The sequence below is a fragment of the Dermacentor variabilis genome, chromosome 7 (genome assembly GCF_050947875.1).
Source record: "Dermacentor variabilis isolate Ectoservices chromosome 7, ASM5094787v1, whole genome shotgun sequence".
Lineage (NCBI taxonomy): Eukaryota > Metazoa > Arthropoda > Arachnida > Ixodida > Ixodidae > Dermacentor > Dermacentor variabilis.
The window spans coordinates 175,464,244-175,477,418 of record NC_134574.1 but is presented as its reverse complement, the minus strand read 5'-3'; the positions used below and the strand labels follow the sequence as shown (position 1 = coordinate 175,477,418).

The 13,175-nt window shown below is 45.7% G+C and overlaps 1 protein-coding gene across 6 annotated transcripts in view; it reads right to left on the bottom strand.

The window, feature by feature from the left end:
* Positions 1-13,175, bottom strand: part of LOC142588526 (protein phosphatase 1 regulatory subunit 21-like) — a 260,138-nt gene that overhangs the window by 223,216 nt on the left and 23,747 nt on the right. For 4 of the 6 annotated variants that reach the window (XM_075700363.1, XM_075700361.1, XM_075700359.1 and 1 more), the window contains exon 4: positions 6,085-6,189. In XM_075700363.1, coding sequence (XP_075556478.1) covers positions 6,085-6,189 — 105 coding nt within the window. The remainder of the gene's footprint in view (positions 1-6,084; positions 6,190-13,175) is intronic. The other 2 variants (XM_075700360.1, XM_075700365.1) reach the window with 1 other exon arrangement.

The window sequence follows — 13,175 nt, the reverse complement described above, 5'->3', positions numbered from 1 at the left end:
AGGATAGCACTGTGGGCCTGAGGTTTCCAGGTACAATTACTCTTGTCCCCCACATAAGACAATTTTGTTCGACTGAGAGTTCCAGATTTCGGACATAAAAGGGTTTCAATTCGTCCACAACATTTGCTGGCCAACCCGTTCTAACATACTCAAGAACTTTGCTAAGTGTGCCATCTTGTGCAGCTCGTTTTGACATATCTTGCGCTGTGAGTGGCATGCATTCGAAAACAGACATTCAGCCGTTTCTGGTTTGGAAGAACAAGGATTAGGCAATCTTGACAGAGCATCAGCCACTTCAATTTCAGTTCCCTTGCGGTACTTCAGAGTGAACTCGTAAAAAGACATAATTAAAGACCACCTTTGCAGTCTGGCTGCTGGTAGCGATGGCGTGGCTTTGTTGTGTCCCAAAATTGCCAGTAGTGGCTGATGGTCCATGTTTAAGTCAAATTTTCTACCGTACAAGAACTTGTGGAATTTCTGGAATCCAAAAATGAGAGCGAGGGCTTCTCTTTCGCACTGCGCATTGTTCTTTTCTGCCAGTGTCAAGGTACGCGAAGCAAATGCAATTGGGCACTCTTAGCTGTTCAGCAACACATGAAAAATAACAGCTCCAACGCTGTATGCTGATGCATCCCATTGCAGCCCAAGCGACTTGCATACATCATAGTACGTGAGCGCTCGACTGCTGATAAGCAGCTGTTTCATGGCCTGAAATGCATCACTGCATCTCTTCATCCAAACCCATTGCTCTCCCTTTCGAAGTACCTTGTACAATGGCTCAGCCACAGATGCTAGGTTGCTTAAAATTTTGCCATAGTAGTTCAGTAGCCCTAGATAAGCTTTCAACTCCTTGATATTCGTTGGCTCAGAAGCATAGGTGATTGCTCTCACCTTGCCTTCAGTGGGATGTATCCCCTCTGAGCTTATCTTATGACCCAGATAAGACACTGAACTTATCTCTGCCTTGATGGTAATGTTGTACTCGTTCAGTCACTGTAAAACTATCTCAAGTATTTTTTCACTCATCTATGTTCCAGCCAGCTAAAATCACATCGTCAATGTAGCAACCTACATTTTTAATGCCCATCAAGACTTTATCCTTTAAGGATTGGAACAAAGCCGGAGCACTTGCTATACCATAGGGAAGTCTGTTGTACTGATATAGCCTCTGGTGTGTGTTTACTGTAACAACCGCTTTGGATTCAGGGCTAAGCACCACTTGCTGATATACTGATGATAAATCGAGTGCACAAAACAATTTTGCCTCACAAACTGCACTGAACAAATCTTCAGGTAGGGGCAACGAATAGTGATCCATTTTTGGGACTGGATTGACCGCGACTTTGAAGTCGCCACACAACCTTATTTTGTCACCTCCCTTTTTTTGGGACCACTACGAGTGGCATTGCCCAGTCGCTCTGAGTTACACGCTCAAATACACCTTTTTTTTTTCAAGGTCAGATAGCTCTTTTCCTACCGCTTCTTGCAGCGCAAGGAGTACCAGCCGGGATTTACAAAATACAGGGGTGCACTTAGGCTGCAGAATAAATTTTGCCTCATAGTTCTTAATAGCTCCCAAAGTGGAAGGAAATACCCGAGGGTACTTGAAACGCAGCTTCAATGCCCTGTCTTCAACACTCAAAGCGAAAAGGGATTTCCAGCTAAGCTGTAACCTGTAAAGTTAGCTTATGCCTAGAATAGGCAGAGTGCGCTCACTGTCACTAACAACAGGTAAAATGGCGCACTGACCTTCACAGCGAGCAGTGACATGACACTGACCAATAACATGCATTTTTTTTTTCACCTGTATAAGTCTTTAGCACCAGTTTTGTTGGCTCACGTTTGAAATGCGACAACTTGACGTTGTACACACTTTCTGGCACTACCGACATGGCCGCACTCGTGTCAACCTACATTGGCAGGTCGTGGCCTTCGACATTCACAGACACAACGTAGCTTTTCTTGGAAGGCGTAGTGTCATAACTGTACAACTTGTGCTCGTCTTCTGATGACTCATCTTCCGATGACTTGGCGACGAGGCGACCAGGTGCACTTTTAGTTCCTCCTGGCTTGCCTGGCACATCTTTTGAAGATGACCTACTCTCGAGCATCGTCTGCACTTACAAGTCTTGTACCAAATGTTGTCTAACGCATGGGCTTTGCCCCAGCGGCTACGCTTCTGCTTTTTTCTTTTTCATCTGTGCAAAGACGCACAAGCCTAATGTGCCGTTTAGGAGCATCGTGAGCGAACGAGGCACGTGGCAGTTGTTACTTAGTAGGCACATTCTAAAGGTGCTAAAATCTGTTAAAGTAGATGACCTTTTCTCGACAGGCAATTCACAAGACATAGTGCAGTTTGTACGAAACAAACAATCCATAGGCAATACGTTTTCTGTGGATGTTGAGGATCTGTTTTATTCAATTCCACATGATGCACTTTTTGTCGCGGTAAATATGTGCATAGAAGAAAGCAGCATCATAGCTTTTCAAAATGCAGACGATGTTATGCTTGAGGACTTTTTAACACTATTGGAAGCCTATCTTAATAGTACCTTTATTTGTTTTGGCAAACAGCTTTTCTTGCAATAATGTGGCATTTGCATTGGTTCGTGTATTGCGCCACTGCTGTGCAACATATTCCTGTCTGGTGTTGATCACCTGCTCGATGAGGCTTTTAAATGGGACAGTACTTTAAATATTTTAGAAGTTTTTAGGTACATGGACGACTTCTTAATCCTTTTTAACAGACAAGGCTCATCGAAGCGCTGCGATGATATTTTAAACATTTTTAGGGACAATGGCAAAGGGCTTTCGTTTGCGCATGAAATGCCACAGCGTAACACCCTGCAGTTTTTACATTTAAAATTAACCTTTCATGATGGGCAAGCTTGTTGGCAATATTTCCCACATGCCGAGAAAGGGTTGCTGCCATATAATTCATGTCATTCCGAAATTGTCAAGAGTGGAATTGCTATGCTCTTCTTGGAGTCTGCCCTCGGAAAGTCGTGTACGCACACGATGCAGGCCTCGTTCAAAAATAAGATTAAGCGACTTAAAGCAGCACGGTTCCACGACTCGTTGGTGACCTCAGTCATCGAAAGCCTTTTACGGAAGGTTAAAGGTACCAGCGCCACAAGGGAGGAAGAAAGTGCCAGAACAGTAAGACCTGCAGTGATTCCTTATGTTCATAAGGTCTCCCATAACCTCAAGAAGGTGGCAGGCCAGTATGGCGTCATCATCATCATCATCATCAGCCTGGTTACGCCCTCTGCAGGGCAAAGGCCTCTCCCATACTTCTACAACTACCCCGGTCATGTACTAATTGTGGCCATGTTGTCTCTGCAAACTTCTTAATCTCATCCGCCCACCTAACTTTCTGCCGCCCTCTGCTACACTTCCCTTCCCTTGGAATTCATTCCGTAACTCTTAATGACCATCGGTTATCTTCCCTCCTCATTACATGTCCTGCCCATGTCATGCCCCCCCCCCCCCCCATTTCTTTTTCTTGATTTCAACTAAGATATCATTAACTCGCGTTTGTTCCCTCACTCTATCTGCCATTTTCTTATCCCTTAACGTTACGCCTATCATTCTTCTTTCCATAGCTCTTTGCGTCGTCCACAATTCAAATAGAACCCTTTTCGTAAGCCTCCAGGTTTCTGCCCCATACGTGAGTACTGGTAAGACACAGCTGTTATAAACTTTTCTCTTGAGGGATAATGGCAATCTGCTGTTCATGATCTGAGAATGCCTGCCAAATGCACCCCAGCCCATTCTTATTCTTCTGATTATTTCAGGTATGGCGTACCCATTGCCTTTTCTGCCCCTCCCCCCCCACCTCACTGGGTCGACTCTGTTCGAGAACCACTCGCGAGGAGAGCGGTTCGCAAGGCTGTGGCAAGAAACATGGCCCGTCCTACAGGAGATGCGCTATGGGCATGGTGTATGAAATTCCCCTTGAGTGCGGCAAGTCCTACATAGGACAGACTGGACGCTGCATAAATGAATGAGCCAGGGAACATGAACTAAATCTAATGAAAGAAGGCATGGCACATTTGTCAGCGCACTGCAAGGCCTGCATGTGCAAACCACGTTTTTCTAAGATTAGGATTCTTGGCAGAAGTAGAAATCAAACATCACATGAGCTAATGGAAGCTTACTATATAAAAAAAGAAAGGTTCAAATTGCATTAGCGATAGATCTATCATGCTCTACAAATCAGAAACAAGACTGTTTGACCTGGGTAACGTAGATTTGTGAACAGCCTGCGCATGCATGTAGGTGTGTATATACATTCATGGGTCACAGCCCAAATTAAACCAGTTGGAAGTGCCGCTCGTGTTGCCTTTATATGTATTCCTTTTGTGTGTGTTTTAACTTGCAGCAAGAAACATGTCTTTTAGCAAGCACCAACTAGACCAACAAGCAGTTCTGTTGCATACGGTGAGGTAGGCAGTTTGATGAAAGTAGGGTTGAGAGCAGTAGCATGTGACAGAAAACCATTGACTGACAGACCCGTGATGTCATATACCAGGCGACAGCAGCTCATGTCCATGAGCAGATAAAGATGGCTCAAGAAATCAGCTCCTAAGATGGCATAGCAGACGTCTGCTATCCAAAATAGCCATGGCAACTTTCTCTTAAGACTGCGGTCAAGGGTAAGAAACTTCTGTCCATAAGCTGCGATGACAGAAGAATTGATGGCTTGTAGGGGGGTTGACTTCTATGTGACGTCTACGTGAAGCCGACGTCAAAGGGTTGTGTTGCCTCTGTCGAGGGGCCTTACAGGTCCAAACACTCAGCATAAGCTGAACCCCCAGGATCCCCTTTTCCCCGGACACAGCTAAGCCATGCATGGTTAGACGTGGGAGAGTCCGACCTTCGTTTGCTCGTACGTGGTGTCGCAACTCACCAAACGCCTGCTGACGCAGACGCCCCTGCGGGGAACAATACTGAGCTATTGGTAGCACTTCAAAATGCACAAGTTCGACGTGGCTACGATCGGTCGGTCAAGCTGGTGCAGGACAAAGCCAGTTCGCACGACGTAGAATGGCCAAACTCAAGCATAGAGTGTGAATGCGCACTCAAGCACCGTCATGCACAAATAAAGCGCTGCACATACGCACTACAATCGCATTTAGCTGCGGTTTTCTATGTAGTGTAGATACTGCAATGGCCGCAAGGTGGCATGACGAGTCCACTCGCTGAGCACACTGCAGTCACTGAGGACAACTGCGTTTGGCACGTCTTAGGCACCAAAATTGGAAATAGTGGTGTCTACGTAAACATCCAAACTCAAATTTGAACTGCGCGCCACGGTGACGTTCAGCAGGCACAGAATTGTGGGCTCACCCCGCTCCGCCATAGCCCTCGCAGTGCAAGGCATTGGAGAAGGAGTGGGAGCACTGTAATAATAATAATATTTGGGGTTTTACGTGCCAAAACCACTTTCTGATTATGAGGCACGCCGTAGTGGAGGACTCCAGAAATTTCGACCACCTGGGGTTCTTTAACGTGCACCTAAATCTAAGCACACGGGTGTTTTCGCATTTCGTCCCCATCGAAATGCGGCCGCCATAGCCGGGATTCGATCCCGCGACCTCGTGCTCAGCAGCCCAACACCATAGCCACTGAGCAACCACGGCGGGTGAGTGGGAGCACTGTGAAGGAGGTCATAGGCAACCTTTGATTAGCAATAACTCTGCTTCTGCTGAACGCACTGAACAACTTTTTGCGTCAAAGTATTATTTAAATAGTCTATAATAACTTAAAATGCATTTCTCGACTTCGATGAAGAGTGGTTCACGGCGCCTTTGAAGAAAAAATAAATATCAAGCCTCACTTTTTCATTCTCCTAAATTTCTTCAAAAATTAGCCTAATGGAGCTCACATGCAGCCACTTTTGGTGTGGGTAAGCCCTGCATTAGAGAAAGTTTTGCAGATGTCCTTAGGAGAAGCATTTCATTAAATCATTGCAGACTTTATTTCTCAACTCGAGCACTGCCAACAAAATGCAGTACGTTAAAAAAAACAGACAGTGTATTGGCACAGAGTTTAGCTGCAAAAAACATTTAAACCAAATACCTGTAAGTGTAGCTTCTCGTTCTCTTCAATGCGACTCTGCAACTCTGCGTCAATGATGCCCTGGTGCATTGGAGAGGCCGTGGCTGCTACATGGTGTTTCTTCTGCTAAGAAAAATTGATTGAAATGAAAATGGCTGCCCAACATCGCCTGCAACTCGGTACAGAGTTCACATCACTGCTTGGAAGAGTGGCACTGTCTGCAATGCTCTACAGTGTTCCCTTACAACAATATAAAGAAAATAGACAATGAAGCACAAGGGCAATTATGTTTTCACTGAAATGCAAAAATATTAGAGAGTTTTAGCTTGTCCACAAACTTCTTACTGTTTGCAGATTACCGGAGCGAGCTGTGGCAGCAACAACACTGGTAGTGCCATCTGGTGATGTCTAAACAGAGAGCATTCAAAGCTAGTACTGCCCATGGCCTGCATATTCTACTTAACTGCTGGTGTAAAGTGTCGGCAGTGATGTAATTATTAACACGCAGTACTATAATGACTTTCCTTCAGCGAGAACACTGATAAAACAAAAGCTTTTCAAGTGCGTCGTAGTTTGAACAAATTGCCACAAGATTTCCCTAGCAGCTTTGCCACTGCTATTCGCAGTCCTGGTAACCTGGTAATTCATAAACAGTAACGAGTCTGTGGACAAGCTAAAACCTCTTTGTTAACGAAAATGGAAGTGGACGAAACGACAGCTTGCCGTAGATGTGTGCCAAACCCACATCTCCTCACTCGCATTCTTGGGTGTTTGCATATGTGTGTAGCTTTGGGAGTGTCAGCCAGCCAGGTTCACTCCCTTGGATCTCAGCATAGTTGCACTAAACCAGACTGTGACACCAACCTGTGATACTGCTTGTGCACATAGCCAGTAAGTAGAAAGGAATTCTCAGTTTTTTAATCAACAGTGATCGAACAAGGAATGTCTGTCTGATGCCAAGGTTGTCAGGGTAAAGACCTTTCTCGAAATGTTGACATCCCTTGCTCGACCACTGTGCAAGTCACCATCTTCCTGGCATTCCTAGAATGGTTCACATAATATAAAAAGAGAAAAAAAAAGAATGGCATATGGAAAAGATTGCAACAAGGGACGCCAAAGCAGAACACGGCAATTCTATGTAGTGTCGCGAAGCACTTTGGGCAGTAAGCGTTTGCAACTAGAACGATACAGTAGTGAGAGGTAGTACAGCCGATCGAGCACCGAAACAAGGTTTTTCTCTCTCGTCGTCGTTGTCTCTCTCATAGCCACAACACCACTTCTCCTTATTTTACAGTACAGTAGTAATTTTTCACCCAGCACAGGCACAAATTTTCTTAGTAGTAAAGCCAATAGTTAAATGGGATGCTGTAAGAAAAATTGCGAGGTTTCATTTTGATCCCAAAGCTGCACAGTGGGCTTTGTAGAGGAATGCCATAGAGTAGGGGCACCAAATCATTTCGACTTTCTGGGGTTCCTTAAGAGGAAGCTTTAGCTCAGGCCCAACTCTAATGCAGCCTATTCAAATACATGTAAAATGCAAAAACGCTTTTCTGAGATAGCCCCTGGACCGATGTTAATGAAATTTGTTGCATTTGAGAGGGAAAGTTCAATTCTAGTGAGTCTTGGAAGCGGAACTTCAATTTAGGGCCTGAATTTCGTTAAAAGAATGTTTTTAATTTCGCATGTTCGAAAAGAATAGATGCACAAAGTTTATAAATAAATAGCTCTGCATCAAGAACAGATATCGCAGTTCTCTAAACAGCATTCATTAGACCATTTAAGGCAGGCAAATTTGATATGTCAATTTATATGTTACGTGAATTTGTTACATATGTACAAGGGTTCTGCAAAAGCTGTATTTCCATACTACTGAATTTTTTTAGATTCATGTGTAACATATAAATTTTGCCCGCTTTAGATGTAATATCATATACAATTCACATAATTATGACATCAGTTTTCCTTGCTGAGTCAAAGCATTGTAAACTTGACAGTCTTGTTTTCTGAAAATTTTTTATTTTTGCTAATTTTTAATAAAAATCGACACTAAAAATAAATAATTCAGAACCAACAGGCACTAGATTTAAAATTTTTCTTTTAAATGCAGCAAACCTCATCAAATCTGGTGCAGTGGTTGCCGAGAAAAACGAGTTCTCCTTTTACGTGCATTTAGATAGATGCACCTGTAGAGCTACCTTGATGTCATAATTTTTGGATGCCCATTTCAGGACCAGAACACTCGTCTTGCTATTGTACTCAACTGTACCAAATAGGCTGGTCTTGAACTGAATTTTAAAAAATGCCATTTTGGCAAGCGCGAAACAGTGGTGTTAGGACACCTCGTCATAGAGATGGCATTAGACCCGACACACAGAAGACGGCAGCCGTCGAATCCTTCGTGCAACCTAAATCTGTCAAACAGTCTCGTAGCTTCATAGGGCTCTGCTCATATTCCCAACGTTTCATACCCGGTTTCGCGGCTGTAGTTCACCCTCTGACGAATCTTATGCGTAAGAACACTCCTTTTCAGTAGAACCCCGAGTGTGAAGCCGCTTTTCACCAGCTGAACTTCTTGTTAACTTCACAGCCAATATTCCGGCACTTCGATCCTTTATCTCCAACAGAAATTCACAGACGCTAGTGGCGTCGGCATTGGTGCAATTCCTGTTCATCGCTCTAGCAACAACAAACATGTCGTAGCATATGCAAGTCGTTCTTTAAGCAAACCTGAACAGAACTACAGTAAAACCTCCTTAAACAGTACCCGCTTAAAGAGTAGTTTCAATTTAAAAGTAGTAAAGTCAAATCCCCTACTCAGCAGCCATTGAACATAATGTGTTTTGTATCCGCATAAACCATACCAGCTTATTGCGTACGTATCAGTTAACATGTAGTGTTTCCACTTTTCGGCAAGCAAACATGGCGGTGCTTTATCTCCAATGGGCGGCCTGGCAGAACAAGTCTCACAGATTTGAACAATGGCCTTCAAGCACCCTGTGCGTTTGCATTTCGGCGCCGTCCCAGAGAGCGTTGTGGCATTATGTAAGCGGGGACTCTCATCATGCTGAAGCTCGGATAAAAAGGCGCCGGGTGCTTAGCATAGAAGAAAAATTAGATATTGTTCGTGCTGTCGAACTTTATACGAAGAAGTCGGCACTGGCACACGACATGGGTCTACTGTTGACTACAGTTTGTGGCATCTGGAATGTGAAGAAGTTGCTTGGCAGCACTGCTGCGAGGTTCGACTTTTCGCCATCATTGCCTCTGTTTTGCCGAAGTGTCGCCTAGCGACAGTGGTAAAGATGACATGGAAAGCGAAAGTATGGGCGATTCAGGCTCAACAGTAGCAGAAGCAGCGTGTTGCGTGAGCCTCACGAATGCAATCGTCGCGACGAGAACAGCACCCCACAATAAAAAGGTGCCCCGCGACTTCTGCAACGCTACCGCGCCCGCGCACGGTATGCAACACTAACGAGGAACCTGCAATGCAAGTGTGCCGAGAAAAGGGGGCTGGTTGAAAAGCTGGCTCGCAGCTTCAGTAAGTTTGAGGCCGCTGTCGTCGCTGCTAGGCCGCCGCAGCATCAAACGAAAATAACACTTTTGTCGCATGAAGTAAATAAATACTGCATGTTTTTTTCCCCTTTCATCACACTCTCTCTTCCATTTTGACAGTTAAACGGGCAATTTCGTGCTGTTTCGGTTAAGCAGTACTACCGTTTAGCTCATACTTTTTCCAAGCTCCGGCCAACTACGGTTTTACGAGGTTTCACTGTACACTGTGACAGAACAAGAATGCCTGGCGGTAGTATTTGCCTACTTCGTCTACAGAAACACGTGTTCACTATTTCATACAAAAGTGGGTGTCAACACGCTGACACGGACTGCCTTTCTAGGATGCCACTACGTACGACGGATTATGAAGCTGATAACTAGCCGTTGAATAATTGTGTGTGCCGACTACTTGACGCAGTATTGCGAGACGACAGCCTTATCCTCTGCCACTGCATCCCAGGTTTCTAATTTTATGCTATATTCAATCAGCCAAAAGCTACTTGCCGACTATGCCAGGCCGTTCATTATCCTTGATTGTCTAAGCGAGGTGAACTACACAATTGCACGTCTCACTTCCAATGGCTGCTGTTCACGCAAGACTGAGGTGACGCATGTTGCTCGCCTGAAGCGATTCACATGCAGGAAGCAGGAGTGACTCACCCAGAGGGCTTTGTCTGGGAGAGGAGGAATGTTACAAAGGTTCACTGCCAGTGGAAAATGCAGAAAGCGAGAAAGGAGAAAGAGGAGGATGACGTTGCTCCTACGATTTCCACGGCCTTCGCGCCTTGATCATTAAAAAACCCCTTAACCCTCTCCAGAGACCGTAACAATATATATATTATAAGACCAAGACCGACCAAGTTGTCAAGCGCTTTTTATTCCAAGAAAAGGAAATGCCCCAGCTCATGCGCGAAGAAGTAAAGAACAGCGAAGATGATGATGGCTATGGACAAATGAAAACGACAAAGTACGTTAATAGTGCTTACACTAACTTCCCCCCGTCATGGAAGTGGCCAGCCTGGCCGCAGATTAGAGATCATCTAAACGGGGGAGTGAAGGGCTTCATCCGTGTGACGTGAACAATTTCGTCATTCCGGCGGCGCCGATCAGTGACGGAGTGTACTGGACGGACGAGATAGTTCACTGCAGATGTTTGCTGCACAACGGTGAATGGGCCAATGTAGCGTTGAATGAACTTCTCCCAGAGGCCTGGAGTGTGGACTGGAGTCCAAAGCAGAAATTGGTCTCCTGGGTGAAAATGGAGGTCACGGCGTTTGTTGTCGCAGCGACATTTGCGCTCAGCTTGGGTAGCTTCTGTGCTTTGCCGGGCAATTCGACGGAAATGTGCAACTCGGACAGCGAAATCTTCTCGAAGGGACGCGTTTGGTGAAGAAGGTGCCAAAAAGAATTCTGTCGAATGTGGTGGAAGGACATCGTCCATACACAAGGAAGAAAGGGCTGTAGCCGGCAGTCCGTTGAATAGCAGTATTATATGCGAATGTCACAAAAGGAAGAATTTTATCCCAGTCAGTGTGGTCAGGACGGATGTACATGAAAATCATGTCAGACAGCGTACGGTGGAAGCACTCAGTAAGGCCATTGGTTTGCGGATGATAGGTAGAAGTAGATTTGTGGACGGTAACAGCGGCCCGAACTTCCTCGAGAACTTGGCAAATAAACGCCTTGCCACAGTCACTCAGAAGAACGCGAGGAGCCCCGAGGCACAAGACGATGGAGCGCAAGAAAAAGTCAGCGACCTCAGAAGCGGTAACGGATCACAGAGGGGCAGTCTCGGCATATCTTGTTAAATGGTCGACCGAAGTGACAACCCAACGGTGACCGGAGGGTGTCAAAGGCAAGGGACCATATAAATCAATGCCAACAAATTCGAAAGGTGCGTACTGGCAAGGGAGAGGTTGTAGTAAACTGGCCAGAGGGGATGTCGAGCATTTGCGGTGCTGACATGCTTGTGCTGACATGCTTGTGCTGACGCTTGTGATGCTTGCGCTGACGGTTCACAAGAGGCGATGTATTTGGCCACCATTGTGGATAGGCCAGGCCAGAAGCAGCGGGTCTTGATGCAGTCGTAAGTCTTATAGAAGCCTAAGTGGCCAGCCAATACGTCGTCGTGAAGTGCCTCTAATACTCGCAGGCGAAGGGAGCGGGGTAGAACTGGTGACCTGTTGAGTGGTAAACATAGCGGTGTAGCACGCCACCTTGAAGGCGGAATTGTCGAAGTTGGCATCGCAAGCGGCTGTTGGGTGGTTTGGCGAACCCACTGAGGCGATCCATGAGAGTTTGTCAGTAGGCATCAGATCGCTGAAGCAAGACAAAATCAGAGCGTGATGAAAGCGTAACATGGTCCAGGGGTGTTATTGAGAGCTGGTGTGAGACCGGTGTAGCATCGAAACGACGTAGTGGGGAAGACGACGGCGCATTACCAGGAGAGAGCGTGAGTGGGCAGCAAGACAATGCGTTTGCATCATGATGACTTTTTCAAGACTTGTACGTTATCATAAAGTCATATTCCTGCAAGCGGAGTATCCAGCGTCCTGACCCGCTTTTCATTGATGACAGCCAACACAGAGCATGATGTTCGGTGACGATGGTGTAGTGGCGGCCGTAAAGGTATGGGTGAAATTTCTGAATTGACCAAACGATAGCCAGGCACTCCTGCTTTGTAATGGTGTAGTTCCGCTCAGATGGTGAAAGTGTTCGGCTGGCATATGCTATGACTTGCTCTTTAGAGGCCACACTATGTTGCAGAAGTACTGCGCCAACACCTTGTGCGCTTGCGTCAGTATGAGTATGGTGGAGGCTCGATCATCGAAGTGGCGAAGCACTGGTCCGGAAGTAAGATGTTGCTTAAGAGCTTGAAAAGCCGACTCGCAGTCGTTAGTCCATGTGAAAGAGGCACCGGTAACCAGGGGCGCGATCGGAGATATTTTGTTCGATACGCATTCTGTTCGGTTTCTGCAACGTCACTAAGTGGCAGTGTGCAAAATTTGTGACAACGGGGCAGAGAGAGCAGCCAATCAGGAAGCGGTGACCTCCCCAGAAGTTTACTTCCGTCGTTTGTCGTCTGCTTTCAGACAGTATACTACAAAACGAAATGTTTCTCGTCTTCCAAATGAATGAAATCTTTATATAAAAAAATGTATTTTTTCTTCTCAAGCCCAAACACGTTTTCAAATAGTAGTACGTGTGACTACTGCTATTTATAACTAATAGTTTCTTTGCGTCATCCCTAGGTGGAAAAAGAAACGACTGGAAGAGTGGCGCACTTTTCAAGAGGCAGTGACAACATTCCAGTGGCTCGCTGGCACCGATGATGGGGTCGATTTCGCTGTACAACCAAAGAATTATTTGTTTCGAGAAACAAAAACGACAGCGGAATTCACTTTCTGCCATTTCTTCAAACACGTTTCGCACTGCCACCCGCTCTCCTCCTTCCTCTAGAAATGCCAGCGCAACAACCTAAGTTCCAAACGGAAGCGCCATTTTCTTGAATTAAACTATGGATTGGATACAAATGTGCCATGCCACAGCCGCCGGGTGGA